The sequence below is a fragment of the Mus musculus genome, chromosome 11, assembly GCF_000001635.26.
Source record: "Mus musculus strain C57BL/6J chromosome 11, GRCm38.p6 C57BL/6J".
In the NCBI taxonomy this organism is placed as follows: domain Eukaryota; kingdom Metazoa; phylum Chordata; class Mammalia; order Rodentia; family Muridae; genus Mus; species Mus musculus.
In genome coordinates, this window is record NC_000077.6 from 90,589,568 (window position 1) to 90,607,616 (window position 18,049).

The following is an 18,049-nucleotide window of genomic DNA, read 5'->3' on the forward strand; positions in this document are numbered from 1 at the left end:
GATTCCTAATGGACTTGGTTCATCCAGACTTTCAGACAGATCTCAGAACTTCAGTCAAATCCTGAGCCTTATAAACATATAAAGACTTGATAACACGCTAAAGCTAGCCTTCTTAAGTCTAGCCAGTTTTTCTAATTCCCTACTCCTCTCTACCCCTTTAAGGAATTTTCATTGCTCCTATTCAGCGGGAAGAAGTTGTGGAGAGTTCTCATCCTTAGGTTTGGGTATCTGGTTATGGTTATTTTATAAATAATAAATAGGTTGTCATTTTAAGAGATAATTTGGAAATGGTCATAATTTTGAACCAGGGAGAAAATAGATGGGATGAATTACTAAATTTATTACTAATCGAAACATTGTATAGCCATAATCTTACATTGACAGAAGTCTTTATAATTGATACAAAATTGAAGTTATAATTTCTTTCATTGGTATAGAATTTATATATTGATATAGATTTAAGGTTCTTATTGGTATAAATTTTTATACATTGATAAAAAATTTGAAACTAATATTGTTACTCTTAGATAGGCATTGTGCCAATATGACTCATTTAAGAATACAAGGTCTTGACCTAGTCCTCTATAGCTGCTATTCCAAACAGTTTAGGATGATTAACACAAATTAAAGGTCAGATAGTAAACTCATGGTTATATTAGATTCTGATTTAATTATAATAAAGTATTTTCAATACTACTCAAATAGAAAGAGCTAAGAGTAGTCAAAGTTTATCAGTTCAGATACACTTTATATAGTCTTCAAAAAAATCAGAAATCCACAGAATATGACATTTAATATTAATTCATTATTAAAGATCATTTGACTAGAGACATGTCTGCTTCTGACAGTACCCCCTTCATGGTTCAAAGAAGATAATGAACATCCTAACCTCCATATGGACTTGCTCCAATTATGGCAAGGTAACCACTGGACCAATACTGCCCTAATTAATTTACAGACAAAAAATATGGTCCAAGAAAAGACAGTTGTTGTGAGACAGTTGACAGCTTAGTTCTGCCAAGACACAGTGAGCTAGTCCTTCATAGATCCTGCTTTATTTAAGGTCTGTCAGATGATCCTAGGCCAGAAGGCTGAAGACAGATGCTCCAATGTTTTGAAGAATAGGGGACTGTCTAGGTAGTCAGCTGTCTATATTGATATATATTCCTACATATCCAGGTAATATTTAATATATTCTTGGATTTATAATGGGGTAGAAGCCTAGTTATAGTCTCATAACCAAACTTAAGTTGTTTAACATTGAGGAAGATGATACAGATTTGAAAGGATGGTTTTCAGATGGTAATGCAAGTTAAAATTGGAACATAATTCAGGTTTAGAATTGTAAACTCTTTAAGTCAGGATAGATGGTGGAGTACTTTATCTAAATTGACAAATATGCTGTTGTATTTCATACTTTGTAATTTACATAATTGTATGGTTGTGCCAAATTTATGTCTGAGAGAAAAGGGCCTCTTTTATTAACAAAAGGGTGGGATGTTGGGGATTGGTTCTAATGTTACTTGTATTAATTTAAATTAATTACACTGGAACTGGCATGTCTGCTTGTAAGATGCTGAAGGCCCCTGCCCCCAGTTGGCTTTGATTGGTGAAATAGCTGCCAGCAGCCAGTGGCTTGGCAGAGGGACAGAGACAGGGCTTTTAGATTTCCTGGGCAAGGGACAAGGAGAGGAGGAAGGGCCGAATCACCATGATGAGGAAGCAGAGAGATCAGACTTAAGAGCTGCAGGGGAGAAAACATCTAACCATGTAAGAGTCTGTTAAGCAGCCCCAGGGGCCACATCCCAGATTGGGTCTGGGGTAGCAGAGATGAAATATAGATTTAACAAGTATTAACTCAGGAATATTGGGGGGAATGTGTTAGCCATGTGGAGTAGCCGAGTCATTGAGCTAGTGAAGGCATATTAAAATATAAAGGTTGCATGTGCATGTAGACATGTGTGCACCTGCTGGGAACACAGAATGGCTTAAAGACCCACTGCTTCAGTAAGATAGAATTATGAAGCTTATTTGAGATCAGCTCTCTCACTGAATTCATCAAGGCAGCTCAATTGGCCATCAAGGTACTAGAGATCCTGTTTGTCCACTGAGGGATATGATTGGGAGTGTTCAAGTCCTACGTCTTATGTGAGTACTAGACACCAAAGCTCAGGTCTCAATGCTTGTGTAGCATGTTATTTGCCTATTAAGTTATATCCCCAGCCATTATTTGTATACTATGCTAAAAAAAAAAAAATCCCACTGCAGGGGGTGGTGGGTAGTGGCTAAGTGTGTAAACTACTTGATGCATAAGCCTAAGGATTGGAGTTCAATCCCTAGAACCCAGGTAAACTATCAGTCAAGATGGTGTCACTGGGCAGGGAGGAACAGGTAAATCTTTGGGGCTAGTTGGGCAGCTAGCCTAGCCTACTTGAGCTCAAGCCCAATGAGAGAAACTGTCTGAACAAACCAGTGGTTAGCTTCTGAGGAATGATAACCAAGGTTGACCTCTGTCCTCTGCACATACATACATACATACATACATACATACTTACATACATACATATATATGTACATGCATACCTGAACTCATACATACATCTACACTTACAAGCACACACATCTACATAAGTAATAACTAAATAATTTAAAATAAATTAATTAAAGCCAGTGGGAACTGGAGAAAGGGCATCATATATGACCCATTACACTTAAGACTTGTGCCCTACATTCAATCAAAACAGCTGTAGAGCGCACACACTACCTGTGAGTCTAAGATGCTGGGGATTTCATGGACACCAACATTTACTTCATCCAACTGCAAGCAAAACAAACTTCTGGCAACCTGGACGAAATCTAAAATGAACACATTTCGGTAAGAACATGGCATTGAATTTCATTTCAGCAGCTATTACTTCCTTCTCTGAGAAGTTGAAATTATGAGCTTCAGCTCACCTCACACACATTATCCCAAAACAGTATTGACCAGAGTGTGATGTAAATGTGATATAAGTAATACAGAAACCATTTAATCTCACTTCAGTTAGCTCTGACACACAATTCAGTTAAGATATAAAAAAGCAAACACACATCACAGACATCTTAAGTTTTTAATTCTCACATTATGCATACAATGTTTCTGGGAAAACAAAGGACATTATGACCTGGCTTTAAGGCTGAAGGGATCTAAGTGTTGATAACAACAGCGGCAGTGAATGTTCATGTAACAGCGGTATGTGCTTAGTGGTCACCCTCACACCATCCTCACCATCCTCTGAGGGAGGCCTTTCTGTTCTCAGATGAGCACATCAGACCCGAGACAGGCCTTCTTAAACTCCCCAGGCCGTTTAGCAAGCTAAGTATCAGAACAGTCTGTAACTTGCGGACAGTAGTGGTCTATTCATCCGTGTAGCCTCAATAAGTTGTAATTGCAGCTATTACATTGTGATCTGAAAGGATCCTTACAAAGGTTCTCTGTTTTGACTTTACAATTCCTGCTCTCATTTCATGGGCACATTATCCTTTCTTGTCTTTCTAAGAACATTAAATAGTTTATCTAAAGTTATCTCCGCTCTCATCATTACTTTTCCTCTCTTTATCTCTTTGTCGGATGCTCTGCAGCTCCATGTTTTCTGTGATCTTATCAAATCCCCAGAAGCCCCTGATTTGGAGTTTATACTTAACAATTTATAAGGCACTAAAAAGTTGGTTGGAAATTTTATATGCCTAGCTTGCTTTTGTCAACTGGCAGGAATATTTTACTGTAGAAAAACAATCTGGTGGCCTGCTGACATTTTTTGTTTAGATTCTCCAGACACACACCTTAAATCTCCTGCTATAATTCGCAACATGGATGCAAATGTCACGGAGCATCTGGGTTCATGTTTTGAGCAATGGCTCACCACAGAACTCCTCAAGTGCCCTGGCTTCTAGTTAGTACAGTTCCACAGTATCTCTGGCCTAATTTCTCAATGTAATACACTTCTTTCCCCCTTGAAGTTTAAGTTCCCCCCTGGAACAATAGACGCTATACTGAGAAAGGGAGAAAATAGCATGGATAAATAGCCATATCACACATTTCTAAGAATTCTGATTTCAGTGTGTAGCCTAAAGCAGCCCATAGTCACACCTGGTACTTCACACCAGCTTGTCTTCCCTGTGAGCCACAACCCCCCCTCCCCCAATCTCCAGATGCCGGGATTTACCTGCCTCTGCACACTGGTGTATTTACTGCTCTTTCTGGGCCCATCTTCTGTCCTTATAAATTGTGTGTGTGTGTGTGTAGAGGCAGAGGTGTGGTGGTGGTGAGTATATGTTTCCTGTTATTATTATTTGGGGGGGGGTTGATTTTTCAAGAGGCAATGGGATCTCAAATATCTGTTTTTCCTCATTTCAAAAATATAAGGTTTCTTTACTTCAATAGAGATGTTTAAAAATGATACAATGTAGCATTTATGATGTGTACTGTAGGACAAATGCTATCAGGTCTAAAGTGTTACCGTTATATGCAAACATTTCTGTGTAGCAGGAGAGACAGACATGAGACGGTTTGGAGGAAATATAACGTAGTGACAAACATGGAAGTTCCAAACCGTGTGTGTCGGGGGTGGGGTGGGACTTATCCTATTAAAAGACAAGAAACTGCTACATTTCAAAGGATAAATGCACATTTATAAAAGCTGTAATAAATATAGATTTGTAATAACAGCTACTGAGAAACCATTAATATGCCAAGAGTAGAAACCCTGGTGTATTATGCCGTCTCTAAGAATAAATAATTATGCAGTATGACAAAAACTTCCTGTTTCACTAGCTAAAAAAAAAAAAAAAAAGTAGATGTAATCTCCATAGTAGTGAATTAAAATTTCTACATTTCGTACTATCTTTTGTAATTATTAAAGCAATGTTTATATAATAAAAAATAAAACATGCAAAGAGATGCAAAAAGAGTGGGATCGACTAATGATATTTGGAGCTGATGGGTTCTGATATAGGTCTCCCTTCTGCTGACCCAGCCAGGGTAGTGACTGACAATGGCCATTTTTAAAGTACCAATTAAGGACTATGGTATAAGTTTTCATTTCCCTCTTACAGAACAATCTTCTCAATAAAAGTAGGTCACAACAGCATCCCCCAACTGTCTGTGGTAATGCAACATGATGCACTTCAGACATTACCTCCAAAAGACACAGTCCCCTTTGAGTCGGCCTGGACTTGCTCTCTCAGGGCTTCACGTTGTTCCTTTGTTGGCTGTATACCGAGGTAATTGAGAGCCTGGGAGGAAGTGGACGTATGTGAGGCAGCTTTGATACCTCTGGGGTAAAACTTTTCACTACAACTATGTTTTACAGTGCAGTAGAAAACAAAATCAACATGGGGAACCGTGACCAGAATTAGAATCCGTGCAAAGTCTCTTGACTGTTTGTAGGTTAACTACCTATAAAAGATTACCTTCTTGAGTCTTCTACTTGCCTGCAACCCTCACCCCTGCCATGGCAAACACCTTAGCTAATGCCAGGTTTACAAACATGGCTGTAGAACCAGATATAAAATTATTTTTAGCCTATGTGATTTTTCAAAAGAAAAATAACAAAAAAATTTACTGAATTCAAATTTATAGATAACATGAGGAAAAAAAAAAGAAACGTGAAAAATACTTGGTTGCTATCTTGAGAGTATAAATGAAGTTGACAGAATTAGGTTAAATGGAAAATATTCTTAATTTTGGCTGGTTTAGGGCTACACTTACTTACACTACTGGAAAAATAAAGAAAAGTTTTCCCTAACACTCATTTCTGTCAGGCTCTTTTCTTTGGATGAAGTCACTTCTGCCTTTCAAACAGAGATGGAGATGCTCCCACTTGTACTCCACTGTCTTTCCCGTGTTCTATAGCCTTAGACAGAACACTCGTAATTTTCAGCCAAAAGGCATTTGAAGCCCACTTTGCCCCTGATGAGGTCCTGGGGCTATGTGCTAGCCAATGCGGAAGTGCTGGAGAACATTCAGGAAGTCTCCTATCAGAAGAACAAGCACTTTTCCTCCTTGTCTTAATAAAAGGGGAGAAAGGAAAGAGAAGACATAATCAGCCACCTTGACTCACAAGGACCCTCAACAATGTTGGTGGAAGAGTCTACAAGGAACCTCAATAATGATGGTGGAAACCGGGCGTGGTGGTGCACACCTTTAATTCCAGCACTTGGGAGGCAGAGGCAGGCGGATTTCTGAGTTCGAGGCCAGCCTAGTCTACCAGGACAACCAGGGCTATAGAGAAACCCTGTCTTGAAAAACCAAAAAAAAAAAAAAAAAAAAAAAAAAGAAAGAAAGAAAGAAAGAAAGAAAGAAAGAAAGAAAGAAAAAAAATAACGATGGTGGAATACAGTCCACAAGGACTTAATGACTGTGGAATAGGCAGTCTATGAAAGGCTGGAATGTGATTCTCCTGGATATTTCCTTTGGGGCATCCTAATGGAAAGAATATTAAGTTTCCAATGGAAAACACAGCTGTTTGGGAGTCTCTAGTTTTATAGGCCCAAAAGTAATTTTAATGCACAAAAACTGTCTGAGAGGCCTACTAGTGGATTCCACCAAGATAGCACAGGGTCAGTCATATTAAAGTTAAAATAAACAAAATGTATGAAAGGTATTCTTGACAAATATCTTCTCCATTTGGAACCTGTTCAAATAGCACTTCTTAAAGCAAACATGTATTTCATGCTTACTATTTGTCAAACACATAACTCTGTGCATTATCAACAAACATATAGTCCCTAGCCTCACAAAGCATGTGGGGAGAATAGTGGATAAATAATTATAATAAGAACAATATTTTATTTAATGCAAGCGTAGAGAGGACACAGTATTACCAAAAGCATTTGTTATTATATGGGCACACGACTGGCTGGGCACAGTGGAAGGAAACAGGAAGAAGGCAGAGTATCAGGGAGGAGTTTTCAGTGTGTTTAAAGTTGGTCTAATGCCATCCTGTTACCATGTCAAAGCCCTAACTATCCTGTACATAACATTCAAGAAAGATTTGTAGCTTTTGGGTATGTGCATTCATCTTGAAAAAGTTACAAATAGTTTTTAAAAAAGAATACAAGGAACACCTATGTGCCTGGCTATCTTAAAACATTCGATGATGTTTGTTTAAAATCTATACATATTTTTAAAAAATGAGACTACAGATTAAGTTGAAAGTTTCTTCTATTCTTCATAGTAAATTCCACCCTAAGGTCATTACATTCTTATTGTCTATTTTAAGATGCTACTTAGTATCTAAGTACATGTCCCCTAAATAATGTACACTTTTATCTGTGCATTTAAAATTTTATACAAATAGTGTAATCTAAAGGTATAACTACAAATTGATTTTATTTTATGTTACTTAGTAAATTCATAGTTGTTCAGTATTGCCTACATACACAGTTCACTTACTTTGTGGCATTTCATTGAATAGATATATAATTTGTCATGCATTCTCTGATTGATAGACACTCATAACTGCCTCACCATTTTTTGCTATAAAGCACTACGCATATCTCCTTTAATAAATGCATGTAAGTCCTTCTACTGAGCATGCTCAGGAGTGGAGGAACGGAGCCACAGGGTATAGTATCACCTTTACTACTGCTGAATTGTTCTTCAACTACGTGTACTCAGGTCCACGTGGCACAACACAGAACCCATCCTAGCTTCCTACATTCTTAACAGAATTTGTTGTTTTCACATCTTTATTTTGTTACAGTATCAGAAATGAAATACTGTTAATTTGCATTCCTCTGGTTACAAGGAAAATGAGACATATTTTGTATGTTTGCGAGCAAAAATTGGCTCATAAGTTGTTAGATACATATTAGGACACAGAGTTGTAGGATCTAAGTTTTAGTCCTGGGTGGGAACCTGGCTATGGTCTTCACTACTGATAACCAGCATGGTAGCTATTGCCAAATATCTTCGGTGGAGGAAACCATGCTACTGTCCTTGAGAACCACTGCTCTCTGGATAATCACTATTACAACCAATTCTGGTTTCCCAGAAACTTTTTCTCTGAATATGGTGCCTGTGTATAAACTTATACTCATTACATACTTTTGTGCAAATTAAGGTTCACTTTATTTAGTATTGTGTTTCAAAGTTATCTGTATATACAAGTCATCACAGCTTACCATACTGTCTCTTTTCATTTCTTTTTTAAAATTGGATATTTTATTTACATTTCAAACATTATTCCCTTTCCCAATTTCCCCCCTAGAAACTCCCTATCCCATCCCCCCTCCTCCTGCTTCTATGAGAGTGTGCCTCCTCACCCCCCAGTGCCTCCTCACCCTTGCATTCCTTTACACTGGGGCATTGAGCCTTCACTGCACCAAGGGCCTCTTCTCCCATGGATGCCCAACAAGACCATCCTCTGTTACATATACAGCTGGAGCCATGGGTCCCTCCATGTGTACTCCTTGGTTGATGGTTTAAACCCTGGGAGCTCTGGTTGGTTGATATTGCTGTTCTTCCTACGGGGTTGCAAACCCCTTTAACTCCTTCAGTCCTTTCTCTAACTCCTCCATTAGGGACCCCCAGGATCAGTTCAACAGTTGGCTGGGAACTGTTTTCCATTTCTTGTATGCTTTTTATGGTTGTTCTAACAGTTCACTGTTAACTTAGCCAGCCTTCTGAAGTCCCCCTTCTATTACTATTAGAATACATCATATCCCCATTGCCTAGCCATTGGCCATTCCCTGTTCTAAAATGTATCCTATGTGTACAGTTTTCCTTTCTGAAGGGTTCTCTGAGAAGGAAAGCTCAATGTTTCCTCGCGTTGAGCTGTCTTTTGTTATGGGTGCTTCTTCCTTAAAACTAGTGACAGATGAGAAAGATGTATATTCTCTTCTATACGGCAAAAAAATCGGGGGTTAAGCAGGTAGGTACTTTGGGTGAAGAAATATTCAATCTCATCAATAAAACAGGACACAGAGAAAGATCATAAGGCAGTACAACATGATGGGGAGTGTTGCAAATATGGAAAATAAGGCAATATTTGCCCAAACTATCTTAGTCAGGAAATTCTGGGAAAAGAGGTAGACTGTCTCATCACTGAGACACTAGGAAGGTCTAAATTGGTGCTGAGACAGGCAGTACTTGAGAGTAAGGGAAGATAGGAATAATTACGATGTTTATACTCATTCTAACGTGTTTACTCTAGCAATGAGATTTCATATTCTTTTATAAACATGAATGTCCGTGTCTATGACTCTCATGGAGGCAGAGGGTTCAGTTCTGGCACTGTATCCAGATGTCGTACAGTCCCCTCAGCCCCTTGGTAACTTTATCAAATTTAAAGCACTTTTCACCTTTAGTTTTTGTGTTTTACTCATCTTCTGTTTCTGGACATGATGCTCTTAGCATTTTTCTCCTCCTAGGATTATCTGTTAGTACCTTAGTGTACTGCCATAATCTCTTTAAATTTCATGTGGACCTGATTACTTTGTTCTTTATGATTTAGTAATCCTTTATTTTTTAAATCTAATGAACAATACTACCTTATGTCATCACACTTATGCTACAGTACATAAAGGCTAGTAAACTTTGTCATAATTTTGATGATAGTTTTTAAGCTATCATATACTTCTGTGTGTGTATGTGTGTGTGCTGGGGTACACATATACAGATACACATCTCTGGCTGGAGACCGGAAGACAATATCAACTGTTATTCCTCAGTGTCCTTACCTCCCATCCTGTTTTCTGAGACAGGATAGCTCATTAGCTTACAGCTTCCCCAAATAGGCTAAGTTGGTGTCTTAGTTACAGTTTTTTTTTTTTCCTACTATAAATACCATGACCAAAAGCAACTCAAGAAGAAAGACTTTATTCTATATACAACCCTCTGGTCGCACTCTATCATGGAAGGAAGTCAGGGCAGGAATTCCAGACAGAAAGCTGAAAGCAGGAGGTGGAGCAGAGGCCATGAAGGGTGTCGCTTACTGGCTTGCTGCCCAGGGCTTGCTCAGCCTGCTTTCTCATACAACCCAGGACCAATTACCTAGGGTTGGCACTACCCACTGTAGGCTGGGCCCTCCCACATCAAGCCTTAATCAAGAAAATGCCTAACAAACTTGCCTACAAGGCAACCTGAAGAAGGCGTTATCCTTTTCTTTTCCAGTTGACGCCTTCTTCCCAGAAAGTATCAGCCTGTGTGGAGTCACCACAAAAGCCCAGCAGTACAAACTAACCGGCATCGAGGCCCAGGGAGCTGCCTATCTGTGCTTCCACACAAGCCTGTCTTTTTAAAATATGAGTCCTGTAGGACCGGGGGTTCTTAAGTAAGCTTCTTATGTTTCCATGGCTAGCACGTTTACCCACTGAGCTATCACTCTAGCCAAAGGGAAAGAAACTCATTTCCATGTTAGCTTAGAGCCAAAGACTTTGTTTGTTTTATACTAGTGAAGTACTATGAACTTCTAAATCTAAATGTTATTAAATAATTGAAACCCAAACTGTCACTCACTTAATTAAACAAGCTACTTCAAGAAACCAATGACTCTCCAATGTCCTCCTCTCCAAGAACAAGGCAGTTCTTCCCTGCTGTCTTGTGAAGAAAATGATTTTTTTTTAAGGGATTTACCATTTCCAGTTTCTCTGCCTTAAGGCGAACAGAAGGATTTAGGGAAATCTTTCCTTGTGGTCCAGAATCATCATCAGTCCAGGCTGGAGCAATGTCTAGGAGACGACAGGGTGCACATTAACTGGAGATCTAATTGGAACAGAACTTTTCATTTGACAAGATGTGTTCTGGGCTCCTGCTGTTCAAAAATAAGTCTGGTTAAACAGTTGGCAGGTCTTACTTTTGTTTTTATGAATTTTTCCTCTGTAAAGCAGCTTTTCTTGAGCTTTGAAACATATAATATGCAGCATAGTCAATTTTGCATTATGAAGTTTCATGGAAACATTAACCTAAAGATGGATACCCGCCATTGTGAGCCTCATCACAGTGCCCTGGTGACTCTAAGATAAAAGCCTCTCTGTTTAGGCAAGTAAAATCATATTGGACAGTCACAGACCATGGTATTTCGTTGACTGGAAAAGACAGTGCTGTTATAAGAACTGTGGAAGTGTTCTAGAAAAACTCTAAGTGCAACTTCTAACACTTATGTACAAAAGGACAATGTGGCAGTGTAACTCTCTGAGCTAAAAATCCTGTTCCATTTTACAGAAGGACTGAACTTATAGCAGTAAAAATGGACTTTTAAGAGTTAAAGGAAATCCACCCTCTCTCTGTATGTTTTCAATGCGCTTAATTGTGTGGGGGATATGCTTTTTTTTCCCGTTTCCAGGAATGTGAAATCAGGTGCCACCAGAGGCCAGCCCTTGAGAAACGATTTAATATGCCACAGTTTTAAAGACAAATTTCTACAATTTATGTCAATCCTTCCTATCTAAATTGTCACTATTCTAAATACACTCTTAAATGGTATTTTACCAGTTCTACATAGAAACAAGAGGAAGAGAAAAAACTTTTTGAAATGTCACATCTTTATGCAGTGTTTTAATTTTTTTTTAATTTCTCAGAGCATCTGTCTCTAAGTACAAAATGATTTGCATTCTCTTTCTTAAGAACATAAGAAGCACATATGAAAATAAAGAGTCTTCCTCTAAACCTTTAACACATCCTCAACATTCTATGCAAAACCTTTAATATAGCTTATAGGTGTTAAGAGAGTATATATATATATATATATATATATATATATATATATATATATATATATATGAAATTGCCACTGACTTTAAGCTCCAAATGGAATTAAGCCTCAAGAAGGGCTGATCTTAGTGTGACAAAGTTTTTACAATTCTGGTAATAGCAAGAAAAACTCTTGTTATCATGGCATCTAATTGTTGTCCATGAGGTTAAAAAACATTAAACCTCTACTTTTATGCATTATGAGAACATCTATAGCAACTTACAGTGTAGTAGAAAAGATCACCATGGGATTAAATGGAATGGGAGAACAAAGACAGGTAGGGATACTTTATTTTTCAACCTCAAGGTTTCATCTTGAGACATATTTTCAAGTTGGTGGCTGACCTACATTTAAGGATCACTAATACCAGGTGAACACAAGCTACCCTTTCTGTGGTTTCAGCCCAACACTAACTGGGCCTGAATGACTGAAATCAAATTGAAGTTTGTAGACCCACATGACAAGCACACACACCAAGGCACACATTTTTACTGTTTCCTACTGCTAAGCATAAAAATTTGGTACAGCCAAAAGCAGAAATAACAAGTTAGCTCTATTTTACCTGTACGAAGATAGTGAATTAATTAGACTTGATTTCACTAATCTTCATAATAACAAAAATGACATTGGTGTTATTATTTTTGTGCCTCGAACCAGGGCCTGACAAAGTAAAGAAACTGCCCCAGGTGGCACAGCCAGGCGATGACAACGTTATGGATCTAGCCTCTGGTGACTCCAGAAACTAGTGTTGCTCTGAGTCCCTTTTTTTAATCACTAAATTCTCATCACAGTAGAAAGATTCAAACTGACATTTGACAGAGACTGTAATGGTAAAAATCAGTAAAGTCATGGAAAATAATGACAAAAACTAAAAAGGAGACACAGTGATGAGGAACAAGGAAGTGACATAAAACTATCTCAACCGTCCGCTTACCAGCAAGCACCGGGCCTTGACAACACTTGTTTTCTTCAGTTTACCTTTCTCTACATGCTGGCGTTCAGGTGTGTACACACCACCAGCTCATGCTGATAGCTCAGAGTAAAAGCCATAAAGACCCTACCTCAATTGCTAGTGTCCCCCTCCCTGCCTCAACCTCCCATTTGCTCTTTTTTTTTTAGGGGAAAAGACTTTATCATTCTTGGATCCTGTATTTCTGTTCTTCTGAGAATGAGAAGAAAGGAAAGCCTTTGTAAGAGTATGAGCAACACTGTAGAATTAATCCCATGAAGCCTTGGAGGGCACTTTTCTCATCCGCACGGTTTGAGGTTTAAGAGACTAAGTGCAAAGGAATTAAGACTTGTCATACCAGTGACAGAATAAAGCCATTTCGTAGTCTCTCAGGAATAGCTTTAATCTAGTTATAGTTCACTCATAAACTCCTATATTACTCACCCTACTGCCTCAGTAAACAATTCTGAGTTCTCAGATTAATTTATATCATGGACAGATAATTATGAAATGTATTCATATATAGTGCTGATCTTACCACTTGAATGCTATCTTATATCTTACAATAATTTAACGCTAATGTGTAAGAGTTAAGAGTAACACTCAATATTTGCTATTTTGGTACTACTTAAGAAAATATTTGACAGTATCTATCAAAAAATTAGCCGGGTGGTGGTGGCACACGCCTTTAGTCCCAGCACTTGGGAGGCAGAGGCAGGTGGATTTCTGAGTTCGAGGCCAGCCTGGTCTACAGAGTGAGTTCCAGGACAGCCAGGGCTATACAGAGAAACCCTGTCTTGAACCCCCCCCCCCAAAAAAAAAAGAAAAAAAAATCTAACCAATTTTACATTTGTAAATAACTCAGAAAGAGTAGAGACATCTTATGTTTATTGTAACTGAAGTTAATATTAAAACTTGTTTACATTTTAAAAGTAAACACTGCAATGATTCGATGAGAACTATTCCAACTGGCTCATAACTTAAACACTAGGTCCACAGCTGCTGGTATTACTGGGGGAGGTTACAGAAGTTACATCAACTGTGGGATGTGTGTGGGATGTGCCCACAACTGAGCCTGGGGACCCAGGAGGGCTGGGTCTTGGATGGTTTACATTCCCTTCTCTTTTCAGTCTAATCTGTAATCTGGAACCTGGTACTGAAACTATGTGGAAAGCTTCGCCACAGGATCCCACAGTTGTATAGTTGCTCATCCATGTCTTTCCCAACATAACAGACTCACTGTTCCATCTGAAACTGTGAACCCAAATAATCTCTCCTCCCCTACATTGCCTTTGTCAGGTGACACTAATGAGACAACTAACGCATGTGAACACGGAATAAAGGAGTCTAGAAGGTGATACTTAATAGGCTAATGTGGGAAAATCATAACACGTGCAAGTTATCTAGAGACAGTTGTGAGGGTTTGCTGCCTCCCTTCCTGTATAATAATCCAACCAGTAATATCTTGCCTACTATATGTATGTAGAAATAAAAAGTGGAGCTGAGTTAATGTTATTTCTATCCTAGAAAAATATTGTTAATATTTTAATATTTATAAATGACTTTCAATAGTTACTTTCCTATTCCAAAATCAAGCATATTAGCTTCTAATCACTGGTGCAAGTGTCCCCTTACTTACAATTGCCAGATCTACGCTGGCATCAGACTTGCTGCAGAGGGTCTCTCGCACGTCACTTATCTAAGCTCTGTGCTCTGGTCCATGGCACTTCCTTAAATTAGGATGGTTTCCCGCCTGCCTCCTTTAAGATTTAGAGCATGTCTCATTTTTGAGAAGCTGATGTTTCTGAATTGTCCTTTGCATGCCGCTGAGTCCTTCACTCTTCCCTCGTTTTGGAGGTTGAAGGAGGACACAAACTTGACTCCCATGGAAGAAGCACTCACTTCTGCTTTTAGTCAAGGCTCTTGTGCCAGAGTGTTATCAAAAATACATGCTAGCTTAAATTTCTGTAATATGATTAATAATAAAAATACTGCTGAGCATATGCCAGGTACCAATCATAATGCCAAGGGCTTGGTACCTGTGATCTTTAGTTGTAACTTCCCCTTGGAGCAACCTTCTCAGGGTTACTGAGCTAAGAAAACAGGATGAAGGATTAGAGACTCCCAGCCTGCTCTGTGCTCTCCTGCACCACATGCATATCAAAGGCTGTTCCCACGGAATAGAGTTCCTCCCTCCCTCTCCCCTTGGTCTACATTGTACATGTCTGGATACTGTTTGTGCACATTTTAAAATACATGCATGTGTGCTTACATATGAAAAATGTACTCACAAGCTTTCTGATTTGAGAAATGAGGCTGTTACCCGCTTGATTTATTTTACTATAATATTAAATAACTCACAGAAAGATCCTAAGTCTCTCTTAACTGCCTGCTGTGCTGTGTTTGCTGCTAACTGGATAACATGTAGCAAATGTATCCTAAATAAGTGGCTAAGGGGATGTTTGGTTGCTTAAAAAACTGAAACTGTATTAAACACATTATATAACTGATGTTTTACAACATAATCAAGGAATAAAGACCTCAACTTTCATCATGGAGCAACTCCAATGCCACATCTTAGACTGGCCACTTGATTCATGTCTTTTTTTTCTTTCCATATGAGCTGCCAATTTAAAATATAAACACTCTATCAAGAGACTGGATGTTAATTATGTGAAAGGAATACTAATTAATAGCATTTCCAAGAATCACCAAATCTTCAGTAATTAAAAGGTATATAATTTTGGCTAAAAAATTACTAACCCATTGGAAACTACTGCCCCCAATCAGATGAAACATATGATGAACACGGCATAAATTGCTGTGAAGTCTGAGGCTGGGTTGTTTTTTCTTTGTGCTGGGGATTGAATACAGGGCCTCATGCCTGAATGCCTGGTAAGCATATGCTCTATCAACGAACTATGCCACTTGCTCATTTCTAGTGGCTACTTAATCTAAACCAGCCCTTTTCATTTTGTAATTCTTAGCAAAATTAATACATGTGGGTTGTAACTCGAATTGTTATTTAAGAATATGTAGTTAGCCTTTTAGTTATATTAAATACAGTTTCTAAATTGTTTTTAACTTTTGGAGACAATTTCAGTGGAGGGATTATTATTCTGAATATTTGAGTCAATAAGAACTTTATGGATTGGTAAAAATCCTACGTGTATCTTAGATCATTTTGATTTGATTTTATTATTTGTAAATCACTAAGTCATTTTAGAGTAACTCAAAAATAATATGAAAGGTAGTATGGATGTCCTTTCTAATTTATACCCATACAATATCTTTCAAAACAAACGGACAAACATTTTTTCTTAAGCTCTGTTCCATCTGTACTGTGTTTTCAAAGATGTACTTGTATAGTCCACCAGTGCTCGAGTAAAGACACAGCAAATCCTATCTTGACTATTCGTTACTTGATTTCCTTACTCGGTTAAACAGTTTGTTAACTAGTACAGCTTCAGAGACACTTATTATAAAGCACTTTTTAAGATTCCAACTCTATTTTCAAAGAAAGTTCTGGCAAAAGTCAAGATTTAACCGAAAGCACCAAACAATACAATTATTTTGCTTTTCTATTCATTGAAAGAAAAATGGCAAAATGTACTGTCTTTAAGATCTACTGAGTCATATTATTGATTCCTCATTGAAAAAGAGGAGTTGAAAGCCAAACCAGGAATCAAATGTGAATTTACCTGCATTAGATGTATCTGCAGGGCTGTTGTCCAAAGAAGTAATTGGACTATGTTCTGTTTTATCGTGTTCAGGTTTTGTCTGTGGAAAAAAATGAGGGAGATGATTTGTCACTTTCTAAAGTAGGTCAAAGTACAAACTAGATGCTCGTGTTAACATAAATAGAATGGCTAAAAAGATCAAAGCAATATTCCAAAAAATATGAAGTTTCTAATATTCGCTATATTCATCTTCAAAGAAAGCATTTCAGAGTTGAAAGTAACAACGCTTCTAGCTCTACCGTGTCTAAGGATAACAGAACAGAGGGCCGTGCCCTTTGCCTTGTAAAAGAACCAGTCTAGCGGCTGACAGAACACAGTCTCTCTGATCACCATATACCTTGAACAGAAGTTACCCCGAAGAAACTTATTCTACTGAATGAAAGTCTACCTGCTTCTTGTTTTGTATTCCTAACACAGATGTAAAGAATTTAGACTCTGCTTTAGAATTGTGACTTAGTAGGACCATGTAGCAGTTTAAAGCAAATACATTACTTTGGATATAATAAATTTCTCATTTTTTTAAGAATCAACTAAGGTGAACTATTTCATAAGACACACATTCGAGGTTAGGGGGGACACTATCCAAAGACAGGATGATCAGCATTAGCCTCAGCATGAAAGGAAGAAACTAAGGTCTGAATGTGTACACACACACACACACACACACACACACACACACACAAGTGCCTATCCTTTATTAGGCAGAAACAGACAGTTGCAGAATTAATGATGTCTAGTTGTATCTTTATGATACTATGTAGTTTTATGTTAGTGTTTTCTAGGTTTTTAAAGAAAGAGTGCGTTAGCTTGAAGATCTGTTTTACATGATAAAAATCTAAAAAGGAAAAGTCTTTCAAGGAGATACGAACTTAAAATAAGCATTGTTAATGAAATTACAATTCTATATTGACGTAACCAACATTAAAAAACATAAAAGATTTACCGACTGAATATATAAACTACAATTTAAGATTACCTGAATTGCTTTACAAGAAGGGAAAGTGGAGTCCTGAGTCTGGGGAGTGGATGAAGTCTTTGGAAGTAGTGTTTCAGAGGGAGAGGAAAGAAGAGTAAATGTTGAGGTTTGAGGTCCACAGTCTTCTGACACTTGTGGGGATGGACAGCAAATATTTCCTGGATGGCCACAGTAAGACTTTTGTCTGATGAATGCTATCTCCCAGGGAGATTCTGACCTACGATGTAAAGAGATTACTATGTGGATATGTGACAAATACAGTGAAGTAAACGCAAAGACAGTACTCCTAGGAGAGCGAGACCTTTAAGATATCCTAGTCTCCACCTTTAGATATAGATGCTAAATGACTCATCCTATCATAGGGGTGGAATCGTTACCTCAACTTGGCTCTGGTAATTATGCTTTTTGCTTCTTCAAATGATACACCAATCATAGATTCCTTGTTTATTGAGACAAGTTGATCTCCTGGCTTCAAACGTCCATCCTAAAAACAAAAGCCAAACAGAAAATTACAAATAATAATAATAATAATAATAATAAAGTAGATTTTAATAAAATTAACATAATAAAAGCAGCTAATCTTGTGAATAATGTCATAAACAGAGTAAAAAGATTAGAAAATCCAAATGTTTTTTCAAATAAAGCAGAA

General features: G+C 37.9%; 1 protein-coding gene across 8 annotated transcripts in view; it reads right to left on the reverse strand.

Annotated features, from left to right (window-relative positions):
• Stxbp4 (syntaxin binding protein 4) overlaps positions 1-18,049 on the reverse strand; it is a 161,645-nt gene that overhangs the window by 113,076 nt on the left and 30,520 nt on the right. For 7 of the 8 annotated variants that reach the window (XR_388390.4, NM_011505.2, XM_006532736.4 and 4 more), the window contains exons 5-10: positions 17,778-17,884; positions 17,401-17,617; positions 16,386-16,464; positions 10,619-10,713; positions 5,178-5,274; positions 2,765-2,856 (exon numbers count right to left, since the gene is read on the reverse strand). Coding sequence is in view for 7 of the 8 variants with exons in the window: in NM_011505.2 (NP_035635.1) it covers positions 2,765-2,856; positions 5,178-5,274; positions 10,619-10,713; positions 16,386-16,464; positions 17,401-17,617; positions 17,778-17,884 (687 nt within the window). In the remaining variant the exon portion in view is untranslated. Of the gene's footprint in view, positions 1-2,764; positions 2,857-5,177; positions 5,275-10,618; positions 10,797-16,385; positions 16,465-17,400; positions 17,618-17,777; positions 17,885-18,049 lie in introns of all 8 variants that reach the window. The other variant, XM_030245750.1, reaches the window with a different exon arrangement.